The 24,204-nt window shown below is 40.3% G+C and overlaps 2 protein-coding genes across 10 annotated transcripts; one reads left to right on the top strand and one right to left on the bottom strand.

Moving 5' to 3' along the window:
- Positions 1 to 911: 911 nt before the first annotated feature.
- Positions 912 to 15,430, bottom strand: anln2 (anillin, actin binding protein 2). 7 transcript variants are annotated; one of them, XM_026172601.1, is made up of 25 exons: positions 15,284 to 15,430; positions 14,379 to 14,478; positions 14,096 to 14,263; positions 13,695 to 13,769; positions 12,853 to 13,037; positions 12,542 to 12,634; positions 12,116 to 12,205; positions 11,518 to 11,602; positions 10,802 to 11,011; positions 9,174 to 9,484; positions 8,948 to 9,039; positions 8,217 to 8,346; positions 7,650 to 7,785; positions 7,204 to 7,392; positions 6,988 to 7,114; positions 6,763 to 6,811; positions 6,024 to 6,077; positions 5,911 to 5,943; positions 5,803 to 5,827; positions 5,194 to 5,300; positions 4,703 to 4,756; positions 4,139 to 4,225; positions 3,416 to 3,523; positions 2,769 to 2,917; positions 912 to 2,255 (listed from the first exon to the last, which is right to left on the bottom strand). In XM_026172601.1, exons 2-25 carry the CDS (start codon positions 14,470 to 14,472, stop codon positions 2,099 to 2,101), a joined length of 2,808 nt encoding a protein of 935 aa, XP_026028386.1. In that variant the 5' UTR covers positions 14,473 to 14,478; positions 15,284 to 15,430; the 3' UTR covers positions 912 to 2,098. The 7 variants fall into 7 exon arrangements, with proteins under 7 accessions (XP_026028386.1, XP_026028380.1, XP_026028383.1 ...); XM_026172595.1 differs by having other exon boundaries at positions 9,785 to 11,011; positions 15,284 to 15,429; XM_026172598.1 differs by having other exon boundaries at positions 5,803 to 5,824; positions 9,785 to 11,011; positions 15,284 to 15,429.
- LOC113025141 (monocyte chemotactic protein 1B-like) lies at positions 14,748 to 23,605 on the top strand. 3 transcript variants are annotated; one of them, XM_026172603.1, is made up of 4 exons: positions 14,748 to 14,807; positions 22,658 to 22,893; positions 22,987 to 23,113; positions 23,249 to 23,605. In XM_026172603.1, exons 2-4 carry the CDS (start codon positions 22,830 to 22,832, stop codon positions 23,343 to 23,345), a joined length of 288 nt encoding a protein of 95 aa, XP_026028388.1. In that variant the 5' UTR covers positions 14,748 to 14,807; positions 22,658 to 22,829; the 3' UTR covers positions 23,346 to 23,605. The 3 variants fall into 3 exon arrangements, with proteins under 3 accessions (XP_026028388.1, XP_026028389.1, XP_026028390.1); XM_026172604.1 differs by lacking the exon at positions 14,748 to 14,807 and adding an exon at positions 17,945 to 17,995; XM_026172605.1 differs by lacking the exon at positions 14,748 to 14,807 and adding an exon at positions 18,316 to 18,345.
- Positions 23,606 to 24,204: the final 599 nt, after the last annotated feature.

Genomic DNA, 24,204 nt, shown 5'->3' with positions numbered 1-24,204 from the left:
AAAGAGAGCTGGGCATGTTTTCATTTCATTTTATTCATCTTTGCCTTTACAGAAATTACAGAACAGAAATTTTCTATCACACCTTCCTGCCTGAAATTACTTCAGTTGATTCATGTTTGGATGAGTGGTTCTCAAGAAAGTTGCAACACACATTGTTTAAAACCCGGCTCTGCTAAACAGGCACAATCACACACATTCTGGGAGTTTGTCCTTATAGGTGTCCTTTCTTCAAGAGCATATTTTATGATGTGTTTAAGGTCAAAGTGTAAACTGTGGCTACAAAAGCAAAACAAACCTCTGACGCACTCACATTTCTCTAGTAAGACTTCAAATTTAACGAGCAGAAATGGTTTCGTTCGAGCATGTTTACATAGCTGTAATGAATAATGAACTGGCTTCCATCTGTACTGATCTAATAGACCAGTTCTACATTCCTGCCCCACAATCTAGCAAAGCTCTGGCAGGCATAATGCATCGCCGCCCCGCACCCAGAGGATGAGGCTGCTGACACAGCCGTACGGCCGTCCTGAAAGCTCAATCACGTGACCCGCTGCCCCTTGTTGTTGTCATCACCTTGAGCACCGTAACACCCAGCGGCGCCTCCACCCAGAGGAGCAGTGGGACGAACAGGAAGTCTAATTCTAGACTACTTCCTGTATGACATTCCTGACCTGAGCAGCCTTCCTGCCAGATTCTCTTAAGCGCCCCATGTATAGCAGGTTTACGGCTGAAACGGCTACTTTTATATGAATACATGAGCAGGCGAGTAATTGTAGTAAAACCTTTGGGGATCTGTGCACAGGCTTTCAAATATTTTTTGCATTAGTAGGAAAAATGGTGTTTATTGTTAATAATTGGTCATTTGTTTAAAAATCCCAGTCTGTATCATTTAAACCCATCAGTCAGAACACTTTTGTAGCAGTTATACTTCATTTATTTTACCGTTTGGCTTCCATTAAGTGCATAGAATGAGAGTTCACATCATCAACATTTAGAATAAAGTGACAGAGATGGACAATAGCAGAACATCAGGCAGACAGCATTCATTGCAGCAGCGTGTCAGGGGCCTCCCCAGCTGAAATACACGTAAAATATGATTTTATTTATCTGCACTTGTAATGCAGAAGACTGACACTTTTAGAAATAAAACAGATGCACTGACTAGCAGTTTCATGGCTGATAACTGATGACATTCAGGGTATTTATACACATTTTATCATTTAGATTCATTTAATTTATTCCCTCTTGTGTGCCAGGAGGTGAAATGCATGCATACTGTATCCAAACATATGGATATATGGAGGGTAAACAACAGCTACTGCTCTTACTAAAAGGCAGATTGGCTGATATATTTGAACAAGACCAATACAGATGCTTACAGATTTACCAGTATTTGATTGATTATGATATATGTTGGTGCATCCCTGGTTTTCAGCACGACATCATATTAAAACTAATTATATACAGACTTCATCTCCTGTAGATATTCCATAGAATTCCACAAATTCTTTGGAAAAATCCCAAGATGATTATCTGTCAGTAGAGAGGTCTGAACGCCTGCCGAGAATAGATTTTACATTACTTACTCCCATTCAACACCAGCCAAAATTAATTCTACAGTTTTAATTATTAGTGTTTCTGTCCATTTCAAACACGAAATCCCAGATTACTACAGTTAAAGATTTATACCTGTATATATTTATTAGTGTCTCTATATAAATTTTAGCCTTCCCATTTAAATGATACAAAAAAATACAATCTGAATCCAAATAAATGCAAATTATAGCAGAAACATATATGAGGGTATAAGGCAAGAGTCATCTCAGATACTGAAAGTGCCCTTTATTATTACCAGCAGAGGCTGAAGCAGCTGATTGCCACAAAAACATAGATATATATATATAAAAAATGTAAATACTCAGACAGCTGTGACTTGGGAACCAAACAAAAGTGTTTGGATTCAGGTTAAAAAGAAACACATACAAGGAAAAAAAAAATCTCCCAAAGATAAATCAACGAGACACATGTCAGCGAGGCAAACACTCTGAGATGAAGAGTAAACCCTGAAGCACATCCCAGCAGGTGTCTTAGTGATGTGTTACAGTATACTCTCCCTCAGGTTCCCACTGCTGGACGTGTTTGCCTGCTGACTCTCTGTTTGGGTTCGATTCCACGTGTGAAAGTCCAAAAGAGCCTGGTTGAGCTTCTCCATCCAGTCCAACCTCTCCTGCTTGGTGTCTGCCGAAAACCAACACCTGAAACAGGAAAGGCCTTCGTCAGTTTGTGTGCAGCTATTAGTGTCCAGCCTCCACCCAGTGAGTGGTGTCACCGAAAGGTGTTTCCCATCAGCTGTCAAAAACACAACACCCACTGTGACATCACTAGCTGGGTGCAGCCAGAAGAGCAACGTCATGCGTCATGCTCACTGTAAACAAATGTGGAATAGACTGGCTTAAATGTGTAAACCAGTCAAACAAAATTAATCAGTGAGAAAAGTAGATGAGCTCAATTTTGTGAGCAAAGCCTTAATTCTCTTAATTTTTCCAACAAGCAAGCAAAACGAGCCATCATGCACAGAACAGAGGTCCTGACAGTTAAACCTGAGCTTTTCCTGCTGGATAAAAGTGAAAAAGTCCGTTTGCAGCTGTGATTCACACTGAAAGTAGGCTGACAACAACACATTAAACACTTCGCTCTAATGTTTCTGTCTGTTTGTGCAAGCAAAGACCTCATTTTCAGGGAGTCGGGGTCGTTAAATTCCTACTTACTTGGCTGCGGCATCCTGGCTGAGGTCTTGCTCCTGCTGCGATACGCTGCTTACCAGCTCAAAGGTGAAAGGTCGAGCACACAACTCCCTCTTGACAGGCCTGACGCACTGACTCTGTGAGCTGGAGAGAGAGATGCTGCCTTCTGCCTCCTTAGAAGTTGAACACAAAAGACCGATTTAAGGTCACTGATGGCAACAATTAAACTTGGCCAGTTACAGGGTACGCCCTTCAGAGTCGCCTTCTCATGAGTGCCTGTGCAGGTGGTCAACTACACATTTAAGTTGCTTACCTTGCTAGTTAGAGCCACAAACAGCAGTCCCTAAAACTAATTATTCACATTTTATTAATGTAACAGTTTCTTAGATTTAAAATGTCAGGGTGCTAACCACTGCTGATTGGAGCTAGAGCTGAAAACAGAAAAGTCCGTTTAAAAGTTTTGACACTGCAGCAAGCAGGCATCGCAGTAGCACAGTCATAAACTTCCACTGCGAAACCTAAAAATAGCATCCACCCCCAGAAGCTACTCAGACATGCACAAGAAGATGACACTGAAGAGATGGCAAAATTTAAATCAGATATGCTTTTTGATTTTTATGGGCTGGAACTTCCATATTTCACATCTATGTAATAAACCTGCTCGTTCATACCTTTGTTTCTCTGTCATTTGGATAGTTCCAGTAGTACAGGTTGCATTCCTCCAGGACAAAAAAGCAGCGATGCCAGACCCCATACCCACTGATCAACTCGAACATCGTCTGGGAACACAAACACAGCAACAATGCAGTGAAAACAGGCGTTTAAATTTAGAGGAAAATGATTTGATGTGTGTAAAATTTAGCTGAGGCAGGATCTGCACTCCCTGCAATGTGACTTTAAGAAACTGAGACATGACTTCAATTTCAAAATTTTTCCCCTTTGATATCTGGAACATTAATGGGTGCCTGGCACTTTGTCTTTGATTTGACTCACTGGTCCAAATTATCTGATGCTCACGCAACGAAGGCTTCAAGCTTCCAGATCACACTCGTGATTCATCTGCGTGGCTGGCTTAGAAACTAGTTGTTAAATGGCATGAGAGAATTTTTTCATTTTCAGACAAAGCGCTTAAGCACAGTTTCAGGAAGTCTCCACCTATGCTAACATGAATCATAGCTGCCAGCTGGAAACAGGAGTTTTTGTTCTGGTCTGCAGCCTCTGTGAGCTCAGCATCGTGACACTGAACCAGCTGCATCTGCTACAGAGCGGCAGACGGAGTGTGAGTGAGAATGGAAGAATAAAGTAAAACACCCAAGAAAATATCCTGCTAAGATAAATCTCTCTGTGACATACTCAGGTTTTTCTTTAATATAAAAATATATAAAATTCCTGACCAGGAAGCCTTGGTGCTGGACGTCAGAGTGGCTCTTGCTCTCCAGCTGCAGGTAGATGTTGCCCTCTAGAGGGGAAAGAAAGGGCACCTAAAGCCAGAAAAGGACAGGGAGGGGCACACAGTGTCAGACTGGCAGGATTTTAAATGGTGGTAACAGAAAACAGCATTTCAAATACATCCCAACATGCTTTTCTACACATAATCTAACAGATGACCGGCAGTGGTCACTTCGACAGCGAATGCTGCCGTTTTCCACGGAGTAAAGATAATTTCAATCTGCAGGAATCAAGAATATAGGAGAGAAATGTAAGAACATGTACACTGACTACACATGCAGTAATATGTATCAGCGAGTTGAGATCACTTTATGTCCTTAAGAACAAGTTTCACATTCAAAATGGCAACATAATGGATAGCCTTTAATTTCTGAGATTCGTTCAAGTTCTTTCTTATCTAAAGTGACAGCAAAGTTATTTACAAATAACCCTCGAAGGTTTTTATGAATTATGAAATAGGTGCGTCTTCAGAGAGGTGGAGGGGTGACAGAATTGTGAAAAAGTGAAACCTTTTCCTGAAATTCATCTCCCAGCAGCCTCCTGACTTTGCCATCCAGTTTCATCTGAGTGAAAGAAGCAAGAAAAGAGGGGGAGGGACACAGACACGTTACATCACCAGTGGGCCCGTGCATGTGTGGAGTAATAACAAATCAAAAGGGGGAAAGCATGCGGGGTGGTGTTTGCAGCACTGTGCTTCTTCTTCTCAGGCAGCGGCAAATCCCAAAGACAGTGCTTTTATTCAGCTGCATCACTCAATCAGCAAATTCACATTTACACAACTACACAGACAAAAGAAGCTTCCATTTGTATTCATCTTATTTTTTACTTCTCAAACTTTCAAAGACAAGTTTCCATCGCCAAGTCCTATTTCTCTTTACCAAAACTCACATTTCCACTAGGTTCCAGAGTTGCTGAATAATAAAATATTTGTAAAAATGTTGAACAGGCTTTCACCAACAGTCCTCCTCAGTGTTCACCCCAGCAACAGACACAATCTTACCTTATCCAGGGGGAATTTGCTGTGTCCCAGTGAGGCCAACGTGATCTTATGAGAGCCGACCAGACAAAAGTTACTGGAGCGACGGGTGATGAGAGGAGGAGCAGCAGCTGAAGGAGCAAAAGCAAAAACATGACTAATGTGCAACACTTAGAGCTGGAAGTATATCACCAACCACCATTATAACCATCTTTGTGCCAGTTTGTTCAAAGAGTGAAACAGGACGAACTGAAGCCTCATCGGGGTGTTTATGCTTCAAGTCAAGTTTATTGATATTGCGCCAAATCACAACAAAACATAAGGCACTTTATATTGTAAGATAAAGACCCTACAATAACATAGATAATAATACACCCCAATAAGCATGCACTTACAGCTAAAAATCAAGTTCAGTCTAAGACTTAACAGTGAACTCCATGAAAATAAAATTTAGGATCCAGCTAAAGAAATACTAAAGAAAATGGAAACTATACTCCAACTGAAGCCAATATAAAACATTTTAAGGCCTTTGGTTATAAATATGCATTTAAGACATTTGAAGACCTGTAACCATGCTGCTCTTTATGCACTGACAAAATAAAATAAATTAGTGACCAAAATAAAACAACTTACATGTTGAACTGACGCTGGATCTCTGCTGGAAAATAAGACAAATGAATAAATAAGAGTAAAACTCAAAGTATAACCACGATTTGATGAAAAATAAAACTGAAACCTCACCGTGAGAGTGTTCAGAAGCTTTCTTGGAGTGACCTGCACATGAGAAGGCAACATTAATGAATTTAAACATTGTATATATAAACATGCAGTGAGCTCAGAAATGACCAGCTTACCCGTGGCTTGGTGGAGGCCCGCTCCATGGTGCAGTTACTGGCTGAGGTTTGGGACTAGATGGCAGAAAAACAACATAATAAAAATATAAAGTAATTTCAGTTTTAGACAACAACACTCCACATTTAAAATCAACACAAACACAAAAATAATACATATTTTACACATTTGGTATATTGAGCAGTAAGAAGGTCATTAAAAAACAAATCACTAGGCCTAATGCAGCACACCTTAAACTGCCTTTAAAACCAGCACACACCCAAGCAAAGGGCAGCCGAACCAGAGCCTTATACAATCCTGCTGCTAATGCTGAACGACCACAGCTGTTCAACTACACTCCGATTACTGATAGGCATTAGTTAGTCTCCCCTGGCTTCAGAACTTATAACTGAAGTAAATCTCATGAGCTGTCACATAAAGAAAAAACAGTGGCTTCTGTATTTAGGTGGGAGGACTCCAGGACGGCCCCTCTCCCTACAGGATCGCCAACTAACAGCACGCCAGCTTACAACAGCCTTCCATCAGATACCACAGAGACATGCCTGCAATGCTGCAGCAAACAATCCAACCAAGTCTCTTCAGCTAATCCATTAGATACACTACAGATGTGTGTATTACATTAGCACATCTGGCTGCAACATCACCAGTTCACAGTTAACGCACATGAAAGGTTTATAATGATTTAAAACGTGTATAATGTAAATAGTCATAGAAAATGAAGCTCTATAGATTGTGACTGACCAGGCTGTAGACTTCCACATCAATTTCAAAGGATGAGCGAATATCCTTCCTGAAACATTAAGACGAAGCAATGCAATGCATTAGGATACTTTGCATATCAATTACCAGAGTCACAAAATGAGAAATCAAAATGCTGTTTCAGAGCCGCAACATGAAACGTCACATAAGGTCAAAGGCCACAAACATTTGTTCCAGTTTAAGAGTAGTTGATGAAATGCAGCTTACATAGTGACAGATGTGGGGAAGGAGATGGTGTCTCCGTTCTGAGCATCTGCAGCTGTGGCCAGAGGGGTGGCGACGATGTTGCAGGGTCCGTAGCGGATAAGAACAAAAAAGTAGTGACTTGGTCGACCTAAATGACAAACAAAAACAACATCGTGAATGTTAAGAGTGAAGCCATTAAAAACCAAACAAAGGCAGAAATCTTCTCAGCTGCGGTACCTGCACGGTTGTGTGAGGAGCAGACATATTCCACCTTGAGCGGCAGCTGGATGTTTGTGATGCTGACAGTGCCTCTGCAGGGCTGCTGGGAAATAGATTCACTGTCCTCCACTGCTGCCTCTCCAGATTCTGAGCTCCTCTCCTCCTTCAGTCTGGCCACCTCAGCCAGCAGGGCAGAGCGCTTCTCACCTGAAACAGAAAATATATCATAAATGCAAGGAAGACAAAATAGATAAATATTATAACATATCAGCAAAGAATTGACAGTTGTGGATATCACACTGTCAGTTTTGACTGGTTCCTAATCTTAAAGACCAATGAATGACCAATAACGGCTGCGGAGAAGAAGCTTAGATGACAGGAATGAAAGTGGCTTATGTGAAGAAGCATTCCTGACTCTATGCTGAACAAAGATGCGGTGGTTTAAAATCTTGCAGTCTACATACACGAGACCAGCAGCAGTTTCTCGGCTTCGGCCTCCTCCAGTGAGCCTCGCCCGTGCTCCTCATCCGTACAGCAGTTCAGGGCCTGCAGCGTCTGGTTAATCACAGTCTGCAGTTTCCCAGCTTCTTCATTAAGAGCCTGGACACAATCGACCAAACCCAGAGCATCACTGATACATGTAATATATTCAAAAGGTTCCACAGTTTTTGGGGTTCTCACTCTTTAAGAAACATTTTGTTGCACTACAGTTCCAGATACAAATAACATAAGAGTGTTATGAGGGGCGATCACGTTCGAAAGTATTAAGTTCCTCTGCATAAAAGTCTCCATTAAAACATTCCACATGCTTGAAATTTAGACCAGATGAATGTCGAGTTAAACATAATTTCAGCTTTTTAAATTCATTGCTCTACTGATTTAGTCCTGCTCCATTTGTTGAAATGGAGAAAGACTTCAAATTTCTGTTACTCCCTGTGTAAACTTCAGGACAGGTAAGTTGTTGGACAATATTGAGCTTAGCCTTCCGTAATATCAGTGTTTTTCTAAACTAGTCAAAGCAAACTACACACCGTTATTTTCTCCTTGATGTTGACAGGCGGTTGAGGCTTGGGCGTCTCTTCAGCCCGTCTCTGAACCCCCGGAGTGACGCTCTGAACGATGGGAAGCTTACTCTGCCTTTGTGTGCGGTAGGCATCGATGCTGACAACCAGAGAACAAACAAACATTAACATAAGGATAACAATGTTTGAGAAACAATGTGTGAGTGCTGGCACAGTTCAAGAGTTCACAGAACAGTGTGGGTAAAGCATCATGGAGCTTTCTGAACATGCACAACATGTAGATTTGATTCGTTACACATTAGGCACCAACAACCCCACCAGACTGCTGAAGAGCACAATCTCATGTGTTGGTGCAGACTGACTCAGTCGTTTTTACTAACAGACCTCAGACTGTGCAAATGAGCCCACTGTGAGATCTGATAATGACATTATTTCAGTGTAACTGCTGTAAACTGATAAAATGTTCATGATCCTGAATTTGGATCAGATAATTTTTTTCTGTTTTAATAACTTGGAGGAATTATCCCATTTTATGAGGAACTAGAGAGTTGTGTAAATGTATGTATATAGAGATTAGTGACTACTGCAAAGGCTGTACCAAACAAACAAACAAAAACTTCTATCCTTTACAGCACAGGATATGTTTGTTTATGCTTGGCAACAGTTTGACTGTGAAAAGATAACAGCTGGGATTTATTATAACCTGTATTTGTGTATGACCATGTAACTGCTGTGATTACCTGTACAGGGGAGCAGATTCAGCAGGATGGGCGCTAGTTTCCTCTGGTGTCAGGAGCAAAGGAGGGATGGGCTCCTGGCTTGCGGCCAGTCGCTGTTGTAGGAACATTAGCACACATGTCATAAGTTGTGTTGTTTACAGGGCACTCGTTAATGCTGTCTGCTAGTGGAGGACACCAACTCTTTCAGCTTCTGAGTGTAGCTTCTATAGACTGGAATAAATCTTACCAGTGGGGTGACCACAGCCTCTACAGACTTGCTGAGAGGAGAGAGGATGCCAGTGGGAGGAAAGTTGAGCAGCTCATCCCTGATGCCATCAACCTTATCACTCTCATCACTCTTCTCCTCTTTGGCCTCTCCCTCTTCTTCACTTTTTTCCTTCTCCGTCTCCATCTTATCGTTTTCGACGGAGCAAGCCCCAATACCACTGTCGTGATCCTCAGGGCCTTCCATCCTTTCAGCATATTCGAGCACCTCCTCGAACATCTGATCGATAATTTCACCAGTGTTGGTCTCCTCACGAAAGCTCACTTCAGTATCTGAAAAATATCACAAATGTATGAAATCACTTTGAATCATTTTCTGACACTTCAAATGCTTCTGTGCAAATAGCAAATCTGTGTTTTAGACATCAAACAAATCATTTCGTACGTTCTTCTCAGCACAGCTCTGATGAAATAATTTTAATTGTTCAATCTAGACAAAAACCACCCGTGTATTTGTGCACCATGGACCAATACCATAATCTTTCAAAACATGCACCTCATGTCCAACAGACTCTTTCACCCGTGAGTTTCCACCTCTCCTAAAGTGTCCTCAGGTGCTCACACTGCCCTCACCTGACAGGGCGGTTTCTGTAGAGGTATTGTTGTCAGACACCCCTGAGCTGTTGATGAACTCGGGCTCCAGAATAAAGGAAACCTTCTTTGAGCTCTCTCCTCGCTTGTGAGTGTCTTCTGTCAGACTAACGTCAAGATTCACCCTTTCATCGACAGATTCCTGCCCCACCTCCAGGTGATCAGATGGCTGGATCTCTGCTGAGGTCTGAGCTCCATCAGCCTCTGTTAATGCGCCCTTGGGCTTTACCACAGGTTGTGCCTCATCTTCTAGATTTCCCTCTAGTCCCGCATGCTCATTTTGTTCATTTTCAAAAGAAGTAGGCAATGCTCGTTTGCCTCCATCTGAGCATGTGCTGTCTGACTCTTCTTTTATACAGACTGTCTGGGTTTCCTTTGACTGTTCAGCTGCATCATCATATTGACTGCATAGTTCCATTTCTTTCTGCTCTTGTTTTATTGTAAGAACATCACTATCTGCTGTAAGTAGACCCTGACTACCTTCTTTACATGACTCCATGCTCTCTTTGTCTCGGTCTAAAGTACACTTCCCTCTCATTGAGTTTTCTAAACAGCTTTCTGGTTTGGATTTGTCATCTTTTTGTATTTCAGAACAGCCAGCGGTCTTAGTAGAGACAGAACGTGGACCATCATCCTGGATGTCAGTGGGTTCATTTTCATCTGTTTTCTCTTTGTTCATTTGGGATGATTCCCCTTGCACGTCCTTCACACATGCTTCGTGTACTTCATCTATGGCGGATTCTTCCTCCATACACACTGTGCTTTGAGGATATCGCCACATCCTTAACTCCTCATCTGTCGATGGTTCAATCTCCCCGTCACTACAGCACGAACTATCCATCTTTTCATCGTCTTCAAAGGCCAGCATGTCAGAGCTACCCTCTTCACTTACTGTGGACTCCTGTGATGTTTCCTTAACGTTTGACTCATGTGGAAGAGTTAATTCTGAGAAACTTTGCTCATTAGATGCAGTTAAGTCAGACATGTTCTGATCCTCACCAGAGGGGGCTTTGAAGAAACTGTGATCCTCGCTAAAAGAAAGCTTTAACACAGTTTGGCCCTCTGGTTGTTGGGGACCTGGCTGCTCTTCTTCATTAGCAGACAGAGCCTCTTGCGTCTGTCTGGGTTCTTCACTGAGAACACACCGTTTCTGCATTCCAGTCTCTGAATAAGCTGCAGGAGCTTCAGAGTGACCGGATGTCATCTCACCTGTTGAGAAACAGGAGTCTCGCATCTCATCACTACACACCTTTTATAGCTTTATACTTGTTAAACCTTCAGAGCAGTTACTGAACATACTGAGTCATTTATATAAAGAGCACAAAATCTGTACTGATACTGAAAAGAAATACCATTTTAGATGCGAAATGAACTTGCAATTAAATTTTTTTATTAATTAAATTTGCAAGATGTAATCAAACGTGCTCTATTAGTCGCATTATTCCTAATTATTGGTTACATAACAGACACAAGAGTTTACAAAATATTCTGAAATGTAAAACTTTTCTCCTTAAAAATGAGGTCAGACGAAAACAAATTGAACAAATGGCAAGTGGCCTGAGATTACATCCCTGGTACATAAGTGCTGTTCGAATGCGTTTGCCCCAATACAGATGTTGCATATGAAGTCCAATACTAATTAGAATTGTTTTTGTTTCACATTATAGAAAAATATATGCTTCAATTTTAAATCTAAATGACACCCAAAGCCTTACCTGTCATATTAAGAGATGCGCTGTCTGCATTTGTCGTCGGAGGTTCAGTGAAACTACCGTCTTTCACATCAGCGACACCTTGATCCTGCCAGAAGATCAAGAACAACAGGATTAAAGAATAAGAAGGAGTTTTATTGACTATAATGATACTATGTTGATGACTACATACAAAAGGAAATAAAAGTTCAGATAAAAACAAATTAATTTAATTAAGGGACAGTAAAATTGTAAAAGAATTCTAAAAATTAAAAATCATGAAATATAAAATTCACAGGAAGAAAAAACAGCCCCTAAACAAAGTGAACCAAGAAAATATTGACAGGGTGCAATAATGCTGAACAGTGCAAGTCTGTACAATCTTCAAATGTACAAGAAGTGCATGAATCCACCACTGCACACCAAACATGACCTTTGTTACCGCAGTGACAAGCCAACATCCCCAAAACCATAGAAGAGAAAAGAAGGTGCAGAGTAAGGAATGAAATTCTGTCTCCAGCAGTGCTTCAAGACATATTTAATCAACTGATCTCTGCCCAAGTCTATGTGGCCCATAATACCAGGTGACTAGACAACGCAGGGTTTTACACTACTGACTCACATCCCAGAGGCATGTGGGAGGCCACTGCACTCTCCTTTTTGATCTAGGAACACTGGAGGAGGGACCTGAAGGGCCACAAGGAGTCCTCTCCTGTTTATATAAACTGTCATGTTAAAAAAATCTATGAAAACCAACAGTGAAAAATGAAAAGTACAGTTTACAAAAGCTATAATCCACAAAAACGAGTTAAAACCCGAACAAAGTTTTAGTCAAAGCAGGACGTGCCGAATTCTTGTTGACACTGACTGTGTGCATCAATTACTATTTACTGTTTCACAGCTGTGATACTAATCCACACTGCTATACTTGATGGCAATTCAAGCACGAAGCTTTAATTTACCCATCGATTTTAAAATAACAGATAATAAACTATGACAGTTTATTATCGGAGCTCTGTAGGTGGAACGTCAGGGTCTGAAAACTCACCTCTGCTAAAGCGGAATCTGAGCTGCTCCGTTTCAGCCAGGCGTTCTCAGCGATGGGCTGAAACGGCACCTGACTCAGTTCATGCTCCCGCTCCTGACCAGTGAAAATATATCAGATTTGAGACATTTATCACAAGCATAATCAATTATCCAGTATTTCAATATTACAAAAAAATTATTTCTTTCTATGTTTTTTTTAGTATTAGATTTAAATAATAAATAAACAAACAGAAATAACAAATTTCCCCCCTTAAGAACCAGCACATGGGAGTGCTGAATGTGCATTTCAGTGATTAAAGCTGTTAAACCAACCTGGCGGATGCGAGAAACCTGCTTTGAGCTGGGTGTAGTTGAGCCCTGGAGTTTTTGTTGGATGACTGATACAAAGCTGGAGCGTGTCCGGGGGTATTGGTTGGCGGGGCTTGGGGTGTTGGTGGGGCTACTCTGGAAAGAGGCCATTTTGAATCGCTCCATCCGCTGATTGAACTCTGCCTCACCTGGAAAATATTTCAGACAGTGTTTAAGTCAAAGGTGGGGTACTAAAGACCAATTACCTTAAATAACTCTAACAAGGTGGAATGATGGCCTTAAGCTTTTGTTGGTTATCAAATTGAACCAATGAGCTAAATTAATAGAAATAGTGCATGAGAAATAGACGCTTGTCATGCACATCCTCCCATAACACTGCATAGATATAATGCAAATAACAGTAATGCTTTAAATATAAAGTAACAAAAGAACAAAAGAAAATATTTGTGAATGGAAATGACAGCAGATGATTGGAAATCAGCTACTGCTCAAAAACAAATTATTTAACTCTGAGTTAAATCATTCCATAACTCATGTTAGCCAGATGTATCATAAAAAGAAACACCTGTCATGTTCACTACTGACATACAGTCACTGCACATGTTGTGTTATTTTAGATTAGAACTTAGCAGCTGGGTGTTGCAAACTCAGGGACGGGCAGTAAGGCCAATGTCAGGACTGAACTTCAGTCTGTGTCCCTCTGTAATACACTCTAATTAATGGAGTCATTACAGTAAGCAATCTATTTAGGCTTCAGTCTTTAAGACTGAAATTGTTTGTAGTTAGTTAATAACAGGTGATGTTGATAGAGAGGTTTTTGAAGGTGTGCTCATATGTAATCTCACCAAGGAGAGGCTCTTTGTGGCCCTTGCTGTCCCCGCCTGGATCCGAGAGGCACCGCTGTGCAGGAGGAGCTCCTCCTAAAATACAACACACTTTGTTACAAACTACAGGAATGATCCAACTCCCACACAGTCACTCGGGCTCAACAGAAATTACTCAACATCTTGACAGCAGGTCTTATCTTGCTTGTAAATAATCTAGTTGACTTTTGATCTGCTATCTGAAGCATTACCTGAAATGCTGCCAAAAAACAGAGAAGTTTGTTAGCTACCCAAACAAAGCCAGTAGTGCAATAAATTCCACCTTTGTGAAGGTTTTGTCACAACTGTACTGTACAGATCAGTCAAGTATTTTGTCACATATTCAGCATGCATGAACTTGTATGCAGAAAACAGTCATTTACCATCTCTTCTCTGGGTGAGCTGTTGAACTCGTGACCGGACTGAGGGAACTATTGGTGTGTCGGGTTTGGTTTCAAGCTCTGCTCGGCGTCCAGAGGAAGATGCTTCAGGGCAGTGGTTCTCCTGACCGGCCGCTTCCAGACGGCGCCTCTTCTGACTGTCATTGGTCTCTGACACAGTAAGACATAGGCGACAGGCATAAGGGACTCCTTCTTGTAAATATATGTATATTTTGTAAATATAAAGAAGAAGGAACCTTGACATTGGTTTAAGCCACAAACAAACCTGGTGCTGAGCAGTTATTGTCCTCTGAATCCGACAGCGGTGCTCTCTGTCTCTTCAAGCCCATATTGTTGCCATTTTCCTCACCTGCTTCCATATCGAGCTTCAAAAACATCAAGCACTGAATAAGTATTTTTAAGAGGTCAGTTTCACTGATTTGAAGATAAAACTCGAAGACCATGAACAGATTTACTAAAGAGTAAAGCGGTATCAGCTAGCAATAGTTACTTTCTCAATAGAAACAAGCCACATCAGAAAAAAAAACTGATCAAAATCCAAAGAAATAACTGCATGCCAGATTGAATCTAGCTTTGTAATTTCAACAGTGACTAATGCCTTTACCGATTTTCCAAATAGCCGCCATATAACCAAGTTTTATCCTGTCTATGGCCATCAAGCTTCACTCCCGACCAGGCCTGCTTCGAAAATCAGGTCAGTAAACTCAGTGACATTTATCTGCCTACAACAAAGTTAAATACATTTGCAAAATTAAAAATGTTCTATTATTAAATGACACAGATTACCGCAGCTAAAACTAAACGTGAAAACGCCCCGTTTCAGCTTGGCTCGTTTTTAAAAACAAAAACACTGCTGGCTGATTGGCATCGCTCTTCAGCGAAAACTGAAGCATTTACTTAACACAGCGACAACTTAGTTATCTACGCCAAGTTTTTCTTCTCGTCTCCGAACAACCTGTCACGCTAAAACATACTAGATTAGCACGCTGAACGCATCCACACCCTGGGTCAGCTTGGCTAGCTCTTTTCAAGCTAACCTATCTAAAGTTAATGCTAGTTTAGCTTCCAATTAGTTAACTTAATCAACAGAAACTTAGACCGGTAGCTCGAGTTTGTCTCTATATGTTTTGTTTCTAAATGGCTCCCCCCCCCCCCTTTTTTTTTTTTTACCTGAGAAGATATCCGTAAGAAAGTACAGGTGTTACACGGGACAACCTTAACTAACAGAAACCACGAAACAGTCCTCTCGTTGTTTGCTCTCTTCTTCTAACTTTGAATTTCAGCGGGTCTTCTGACGTCAGAGGAACGAGCGATTGCAGTACCGTAAATATTCATAAAGAGCCCCGATCTGATCTTTGCCGTGCGGCTCCTGTGGGGCGTTAAAATCTGATACTGCGTCCATTCTCCAGAAATAGTAGATGAACTCTTTTAGTTAAATACCCACCGATGATTATTTACATATTTGTTTTCCTACTAGTTGATGTAAAAACGGCTTTTGTGGAAATTAGGTGTTTATATTACGGTAAAAACAGAGTAAACGCGCGGACGGTTGCTGACTTTGGTAAATAAGGTTGTAATAAGCTTTCCCTTCCTGGAAGTTATGAAGTGTACCACATCTTTGCTGTTACACAACTGTCGTATATATTTAGCTTAATATGATCTCAGAGCTCGTCTCTAGTATGTTGTCTGATTGATATTGTTGAGGTTCCATTTAAAATATCTAAGCTACACCTATATATATGAACAGCGTTTAATTATTATGTGATTTCTCTGTTTGATGTCCTGCAGACAGCCAACTCTGTTGTTAAATATTATAAAGCTCTATGACATACATGCAACGAGTAGTTACAAAAATGACCAGTAGGTGTCGCAGATTGCTTTCAAAGGTAAGGCTTGGCGAGCATCTTTGTAACTTTCAGAAAACTTCATACTAGACACAGTATAAAGCTGGTATGAAGGTGGAATGAATGGAATGAATCTCAGCATCATCAGCTAATGAATCTGTGCTACACTTGATGTAACCTGACCATGAGCATCACAGCTGCCGTGCACCAGTCACACAGTAGTGTAGTGTAGTGTAGTGTAAACCCATGACAGCACAGCAAACCAACCTGTTTATCCTGCACTAAAGTATATTTGTGCAACCTTTAAATAACACAAAGTTAGCATACCCCAGTTTGTTTTTCAGCATGATTCACAACATACAAAAATGTCACATGTAAAGACCAAATAAAACATGAAAATATAAAAACATGAGGACATATATGTAAAATTTCAGTTAATCAGATACTACTGAGCAGTCCTTACCTTTAAGTGTAGCCTCTCCTCCTCCTTTCCTGTTCTGTCTTTCGTATCTTTTTCCACCTCTGCGTAAAGTTAGTACCGCATCCGTCACTTATGGGCAACTGCACTGGTTCTGGTGATGCCAGAAATACGAAAAACACCAGTGCATGTTATCTCCTGACCATGGTGATTAATACAGGAACATGATTGCCTTTGACATGAAACTGTTTAGGCCCAAATCTTCTGATATTTGAAGGCCTGCAGCAACATGAAACAATAACTCCCCTTAAATGTGTTAAACCAAAAGCAAGAAGCCTGTTTTAAAAATGTAAGGAGGAGAAAGTCCAGATCTTTGTTTATATATGTAGGGAGAAGTTGCCAGAAAAATAAATGCTCTAGTAAAGTACTGATACCTGAAAATTGAACTCAAGCACAGTAACAGAGTATTTGTACTTTGTTACATCTCACCTCAGCACGACAGTAGTGAAATTTAAAATGGGCAGAGACAAAGAACTCTGAATTGAAACGATGGCAGTAAAAGTATAACTTGCAAAGGAGAAATCGTGTAGAATCATATTTGTGTGCAAAGTAAGCGAGCTTCAAAGTCAGATGCTGTTTGCTAAACTCCACCCTGATGGTTCAAATCCATAAAACGCAGCACCCCTCGGAGCAGCAGACCATAGAAATCATGGGACCTATTTCTAACGGAGCCTTAGGTCCACCCTGCCCTGCTACACCAGAACTTGGGATTTCTGCTACTCTAACTACCAAATTCCACTTTAACCCATATGTTGAATCAGCAAATGGTGAAGATGTAGCTTATAAAGTTGATAATAATGCAAATTAGTTGAAGTTTCTAAATTATTTCTCCTCAGCAGTTCAGTATGACTGGATTTAAAAGGGAATTGTTGTACTTGGGTGAAGTTATTTTGGCGATAGTCAGTTCAAGCTTTTCTCTATAGTGAAAAGCTCTTTTTTTCCCTTGTAAAGTAACTTGCTCCAAGAGCCGACAGCAAACCAGTGACGTGTGAAATGATTCTGCTGACAATGCTTCAAATGTATGTTTTTCCACACTTACACTTTGTAGACAGTTCCTGTGCACTCACAGCGCACGTTTCCAACCGCAAACAGTGAGTTACATTCATTTCCTCCCACCTCGAAACTGATTGTGGAATGAAAAACCAAACCACAGACGGACAAATGTTGACCTTTCCATGTAGGTCCAGTCAGACCATCTCTTACACAGTGAGAAATATACACGAGCATATTATAATGAAGGAATTAGATATTTGTTATTGTAAAAACTAATCTGATACAGTACGTGGTTATAAACAAATAACCCAGTAATTTATATGACTGTACACAGACTTTGTTTTAAAAAATAAATAACCCTTTTAAGCTACTTACATTTATTTAAATTGAATTTCTGTGTCTTTTCCTCCATGATGAATGCACTGCAGTGTTATAAATATCACTTCCTTGTCCCCGATGTCTGCAGCATAAACCCAGGGAACTGAATTTGAGTGTGAAGTCAGTGAGGTCAGGAGGAGCAGAAATGGGCTCAGAAGCAAAATATCATGAATTTGAAGCTCTACTGAGGTATTTTATTTTTCATTTTCATTCTATCAAAGGTTTTATTTTTCAATTTAAATCTTCTTTGTGATAGAAAGTCTAACAAGGACACCCAGGAGAGGTTAAGGTAGAAACTGGAGGTGGCTGCAGTAATGGCCTAGCTGAGCACCTGAACGGAGGAAACGCAGCATTTGTTGATGTGCATGGGTTCTAGAGTCCAGGTAGACATTTTCCTCAAAGGATTAAAGGGAAGCTTAATATTTACAGTTAGTTTGTCTAATTACTTCTGACCAGAAATATTCCTAAGCAGTTAATTTTCAGGGCGGATGGAGAGTAAGGATGAGGATCCAAATGCAGGAAGCCAACTTTACCTGAAGGTGAGCCTTGAATATGACGATTAACAGGAAGACCAATATAACAGATTATAAAGTAAACAAACAAGTTGACCCTTCACTTAGAGTGAAACCTCAGCAGAACTTTGAACTCAAATACATTCACCAAGAATTAAAGACCCCAAACTATGAAAATGAAAAATTATTCAAGTTATGCAACACTCTCTAATCATGTACTAGAATCATGCACTACTTTAGCTCATTACCTGTAAAATGTAAAATGTCACTTGTTGAGCTTTTTGAAACGTTAAATATGAAATTACCTGCCACTTTTTGAAAACTTTTTTTTTTAACATAAAAAAGCACTACTCTTTTTTGTTGTTGCTCACTCCAGTTCTGTTCAGCTAGCAAGACTAAAGTACTGAAGAAGTCAAAGTCAGCTTTATTGTCAAAAACCACATGTACAGATCATACACAAGCCACGGCCCTCAGAGTTACACTAAAACAACAGGAAGATAAAAAGATCAATACAATCTTATATAAACAACAGTGTTCAACACAGTCCGGGTGTTTGTGGGTAAGAATTTGTGTGCAAGTGTGGTGAGGGAATCAGTGAAGGGCGATGGTGAAGGTTCAGAGTTTCTTATGTCTGGGGGGTTCAGGGGGAAGAGGTGAATGCAGGTCTGGAGTTCATGAGAGTGGAGAGGGACAGAGCAGGGAGAGAATTCAGCATCCTGACAGCCTGATGTATGAAGCTGTCTCTCAGTCTGCTGGTTCTAGCCCGGAGGCTCTTCAGTCTCCTTCCCGATGGCAGCAAACTGAAAAAGTTGTTGGACGTATGAGTGGAGTCACCTGTAATGCAGAGGGCTTTTTGGGTGAGGTGGGTGCAGTAGGCGTCCTGGAGGGAGGGAAAAGGAAATGTAGCTTTTTCTATCAGGACACAGTGCAGGAGCCATATCACACATTGGAATATCAATAACATACAGACACAGACAGTTGATTGTTTGGGCTTGTTCTATCAGATATCTTGAGACCGTGAAGTTCCGGTTTCAATATTTTTCAATTTTTATGCTTAAGGACAACAGATGGAAATTAGCCCTTGGCTATAATCTGGTATGTTTACATTCATGTAATTTTTTTTTACATTTATGTTCATTAACATGCACTGTCCTAAATAAATAAATAAATATGCAGATTGGAATGTGACTTTGTGGAATGTGTCAATTTAAAGTTACTTTGTAAACTGTTGCTGGAATTTTAACCCCTTTATTCTTTACCTGCTTAATTACAGCTGCAGAATATAGAGAACATTTTTTTTTTTTTACATTATCACAATATCAACTTCATAATTTGGGAATTATGTTAATCCAGTATGTAAAACTCAGTTGATAAAGTGTCTTCCCTCATTAATATCCCATAATCATCTGAAGGTGCTCTTACTGTAAGATAGGAGCATTGAAGAACCACATGAAGTGCCAGACGACATAAAGTTAGATGGCAGGGTTAGTGAGTGCAAAGACAGAGTGCTGAAAAAGTCTCCAATGTTTTGGTGACTAAGAAACTCCAGAGTTCCTCTTCTGGAATTAAAATTGGGATGTGGGTTTTCATGGCCTGTAGGTGTAATGTGTAGGTGACCCCATACGTTTGGCCATATAGTATTCCACACCGCCTACCTCCCCTTAAGCCATGTTGACCCAGGTTGATGTGACTGTGTCTCAAAGAGCCTCATTTGATGAGCAAAGTTTATCTTAGTCAGCACTCTTAGGCTTTCTTTAAGCAGCTCTCCAAAGCTTTGAGGTGTGTTTGGCTTCAATATATCCAGGTTTATCAGTTACTTTCACTATGCCATTTATATAAGCATTTGTATCACCTTGTATTATTTTGCTTTATTCTTCATTAAAGTTTCATTTCACAAAGCTGAACGACTCCATCAGACAGTGAATGTAAAGGTGTTTTCATGCTGTGGCCTTTGTTTTGGAATTTATAAGTATGCTGGTTATGAAAATGTGTCAATAAAAGCAGTTGAAGGTGAATGTGCACAATGTGACATATTAGGACGTTTACAAAGGCATTATCTGAATGCGGGAAACTTCTCTGATCTGCACAAAAGGTTGCATGAATGTAATGTGGTTCATATGCTGCTAAGAGATGGTGGTGACTATCAAAGCGGAGCCAATGAGATTTGATAAGGGAATCAGAGGAGTCATTGTCATTCAAAGGAATAATACATACATACAAAAAACACCTTTCATAACAGGGAACACCCTCAGGTGCATTTTTGTAAGTCTCTTCTGTCACTGCACTGGATGAATTTTACTCATCCATCCTCTGCTTTTCTGTTGTGGGGTTCCCTCTAAGAATCCTTTGCCCTTTCTATAATAAGTACAAGTGATGCATCAGAAAGCAATGACATTTAAGTCACTCTTTTATCTTAAAAAACAAACAAAGTTCGTCAGCTAGCTGTATATCTGGACAAGAAAATAGAACACAGTGGTTTCAAACTGTTGATGCGTATGTATTTTGTCTACACGTCATTAAAACACTATACATTTTCTTTTTCACAGTACGTTTTTTGTGTCACATGCATGTGTTTAATGGCAACACGTGTTTCTTAAATTGAGGTTTGCAAACTGGCACGGTTGAAAGTAGGTGCATGAAATGCATCTAAATAGGTTACGGGTGCATCTGTAACCTGGGTTTTGTACACATCTAAAAGCAGCACTGATAAGATCTTGGGAACATCATGAAATCTCCATCACTTCAGTCTGCACCACGAAACATTTGCATAGAGAGGAGAACTGAGTCACGTTGTGCTTGTAATGTAGTTCACCCTGGAGGAGGCAGAAACTTTAGCTGCTATTCTTTGTTTGTAAGCGCTTGGATGAAATTTTTTAGCTAAGAAACCCTGAACTTTGACTTTTTACACAAGGAGATAGAACGGTTTGAGGGCTAGTTTACCCAACAGAAAAGAAGTTCTATATCTGAAAATAGTCATGTTATGAAACCTTCAAAGCTCTCTGCCTACAGAGTACAAAGTGAAAATGTGGTGGAACTGCACAGTAAAAACAGCACAGTTTCTTAGAAAACTCTCGAGTGTTGTTTTTTCCAGTTCTCTGTGGCAACATCACTGAAGTAGAAATCCAAACCAAATATTTCTGCCTGTAGGACCGAGACAGTCTAATCCACAATTACAATAAATTCAGCTCCCATGACACAGAGATTTGACCTCTGAAGCCTCATTTACTGTTTCTTGTTCTGCAGTTAATTTCTAGCCGATATTATAGGCTCTGTGTACATAACCTTAACGTATATTTCCCTCCCTATGTCAGCAATGTTAACAGTATCTAGCAGCACAATCACCGGAGCTGGAAATGAAGCCAATGCTTCATTCAGACTGCACTGCCCTGAGTAATAACCTAAGCTTGTTTCTATGATTCAGCCTCCAAAGACTTGCAAATAGAAATAACCACCTTTACAGCAGAAATTATAAAGTTTAAAGCTTGGTAACAAAATTCACAAAATCTGTCCATGAAGGGATTTTTTACATAACTATCCCCTTTAAACTGTACAGAGGTGAATAAGGACACAGCCCATAGCCACTCACTATTAGCCAGTAAATTCATTAATATAGACCTCTTGACCTCATGACCTCTCCCACGTGTGCACAGAGCCAGTCTGTGGGAGTCAGAATTGTGGCTGGGCTGTAAAGGATCAAATACTCACATTTCTCTCAGTGTCATGCAAACCAGTTTAGAACTTTTTTGTGATGTGTGTGTTTTTTTTATTTTCAGTTAATTGTCTCTCTCCATTAAGATGAAACTATCATAAAAATCAGAGACTTTTCATTTCAAGTGAGCAAACCTACAAATTTAGCCGGCAATCAAATAATTTTCTTTCTTTCTTTTTCCTCAGAATTTCAGTGGAACAGTCAGTTGCCCCACTTTCACTTGTGTAGCTCTAAATTTGGTACAACTACAGTTAAGTAAGTTTTTATCAGGTTCAGTGAGATCAGTACATGCTGACTAATTGTGGTAAGCATAAAACATCTCAAATTTTAAGCTTTGTGGTAGAAGCAGCAGGAGTTTTTTGACCTCCAGCCGGGCCTAGTGATGGGTACTCATTTGGGTTGTGAGTCAGTCTATTCCCCATGTGCTTGGGGAAACACAACTAATTTTGTGAAAACCACACACAAAATGTCAGGCATGATTGTGATCAGTTTCCTTTGTCTACTAAAACCCCGTAAAAGAACCTGTAAACTAGAGGTAACCTGTACAGATATAAACACTGATTACACTCTCCCCCACTTCCGCTGATTCTAATCTGTCAAATGTCCCCTTACTCTAACTTTCTTCCGCAGTTGCACGAGCGGTGGTTTGAGTGTGCTTTCGTGTCGGGGATTTCTGAGTTTGGGGCGGAAAGGTTGACATCACAGAGATAGAAAAGGCATAGGATTTATATTGGATGCACGGCTGGTCAACATCAGATAAAACACGACGAAGAAGATCCTCCTCATCCCTCCTCTCAGCATCATGAAGACTCTCTGCTTCTCTCTGGGACTGCTGCTGCTTGCAGCCTGCTGCTGTGATGCCATCCGTGAGTGTTTATTCCTTTATGACTCCTTGCATTTGTTTGAAAATTTACAGCTGACATGTTGATACTGACTTTAGTCTTTTACCTTGCTCTCAGCGAAAGGCGTAAAGTTCAGCACAGCTCCTGGAACCTGCTGCTTCAACTTTAAAATAAATGCAATACCGGTGAAGTTGGTGTCCTTCATCACCCAGACGCACAGCTCCTGTCCCAAGAAGGCGTACATGTAAGTTTGATATTTTCAAACAGGACTGGTCATGAATAAAGTATAAAAAGGGATATGTGAAGTTTAGACAGGCCGTCTGCAAGAACTCAATCAAAGCAGTGTGAATAAAACGATTTTTGTGTGCATGTTTTGCAGAGTCCACACTGTCAGAGGAAAAAAGATCTGCTACACTCAGAGCTTCCAGTGGGCTCAGGACATGTATCGGCTCCACAACACTGAAGGCAGCAGCTAGCCGCCACCAAGATCGTCAGCTATCAGCTTTAGTTAATAATTGACTGCTTTTTTAAGGCCTTATGGCTTCGCTTTGTATTTGTATTTTCATAAAACTGGCTTAAAAATAAACAAAAAAATTTATGCAAGTTCTCTGAAAAGCCTGTTAGACGTTTATGTGACTGATCAGATGTGTGTTAGGTATGTTTTGTGAACTGTAAAGAAATAATAATACAAAAGTGCTTTTTACTCTGCTGCCTCAAGCTCAAAGCTGTAAAAAGATCTTTATAATCTCATTAAATACAGATCTTAAAAAAACTGTCATCCAGTGTTTCTCAGTCTCTTGTTTTCATTTGAACAACTCTTTGAATCTGTAAAAATGGTAAAAGATATTCAGAGATAATAACCAGAGAAACAGCAAAATCTAGAACTGAATTACCTTTTAAAACAGGTTGGTGCAGCACCACTTCTGCCTTGGTGTATTTTTAAAACAAGCCCACGTTTCAGCAGGTTTGAGTAGTTTCACCAGCAGACGCGAGAGCAACTTCTATGAAAAGATGGTTGCATGTGCTGATTCAACCGGGGACCAAATTTTTGCTCACAACCTGACTAAATCCCTTAATTGTATACAAAATGATCAAAACGTGCTCCACCTGAAGGAGCAAAATTCAGTTGAATCAATCAATTAATGCTTCTGTATTAGTCTAATAATGCCATACAATATACAGTATATAAATCTACTAACCTCATCAGGTTTACTCCATTTTTTTAGGCACGACTGTAAACATTGCACTCGAAGTTATTTCGGTACATTTCAGCTTCTGAAACTGTAATTTTTACACCTGTGAGGATTTTTTTTGTTTTGACACAAAGTAAAATCT

Source organism: Astatotilapia calliptera, chromosome 7 (assembly GCF_900246225.1).
Source record: "Astatotilapia calliptera chromosome 7, fAstCal1.2, whole genome shotgun sequence".
NCBI lineage: Eukaryota > Metazoa > Chordata > Actinopteri > Cichliformes > Cichlidae > Astatotilapia > Astatotilapia calliptera.
Note: the sequence above shows the minus strand (reverse complement) of the source record. Positions and strands in the feature narration are given on the sequence as shown.

Excerpts from the sequence above, each read along its gene's own strand:
- anln2 (XM_026172595.1), bottom strand. The coding sequence starts at position 14,472 with ATGGAAGCAGGTGAGGAAAATGGCAACAATATGGGCTTGAAGAGACAG. Across the intron at positions 13,038-13,694 it reads CCACAAAGAGCCTCTCCTTG|GTGAGGCAGAGTTCAATCAG; the intron begins GTGAGATTACAT and ends AATATTTTCCAG. Across the intron at positions 12,206-12,541 it reads CAGATTCCGCTTTAGCAGAG|GAGAGGACTCCTTGTGGCCC; the intron begins GTGAGTTTTCAG and ends TTATATAAACAG.
- LOC113025141 (XM_026172603.1), top strand. The coding sequence starts at position 22,830 with ATGAAGACTCTCTGCTTCTCTCTGGGACTGCTGCTGCTTGCAGCCTGC. Across the intron at positions 22,894-22,986 it reads CTGCTGCTGTGATGCCATCC|CGAAAGGCGTAAAGTTCAGC; the intron begins GTGAGTGTTTAT and ends CCTTGCTCTCAG. Across the intron at positions 23,114-23,248 it reads TGTCCCAAGAAGGCGTACAT|AGTCCACACTGTCAGAGGAA; the intron begins GTAAGTTTGATA and ends CATGTTTTGCAG.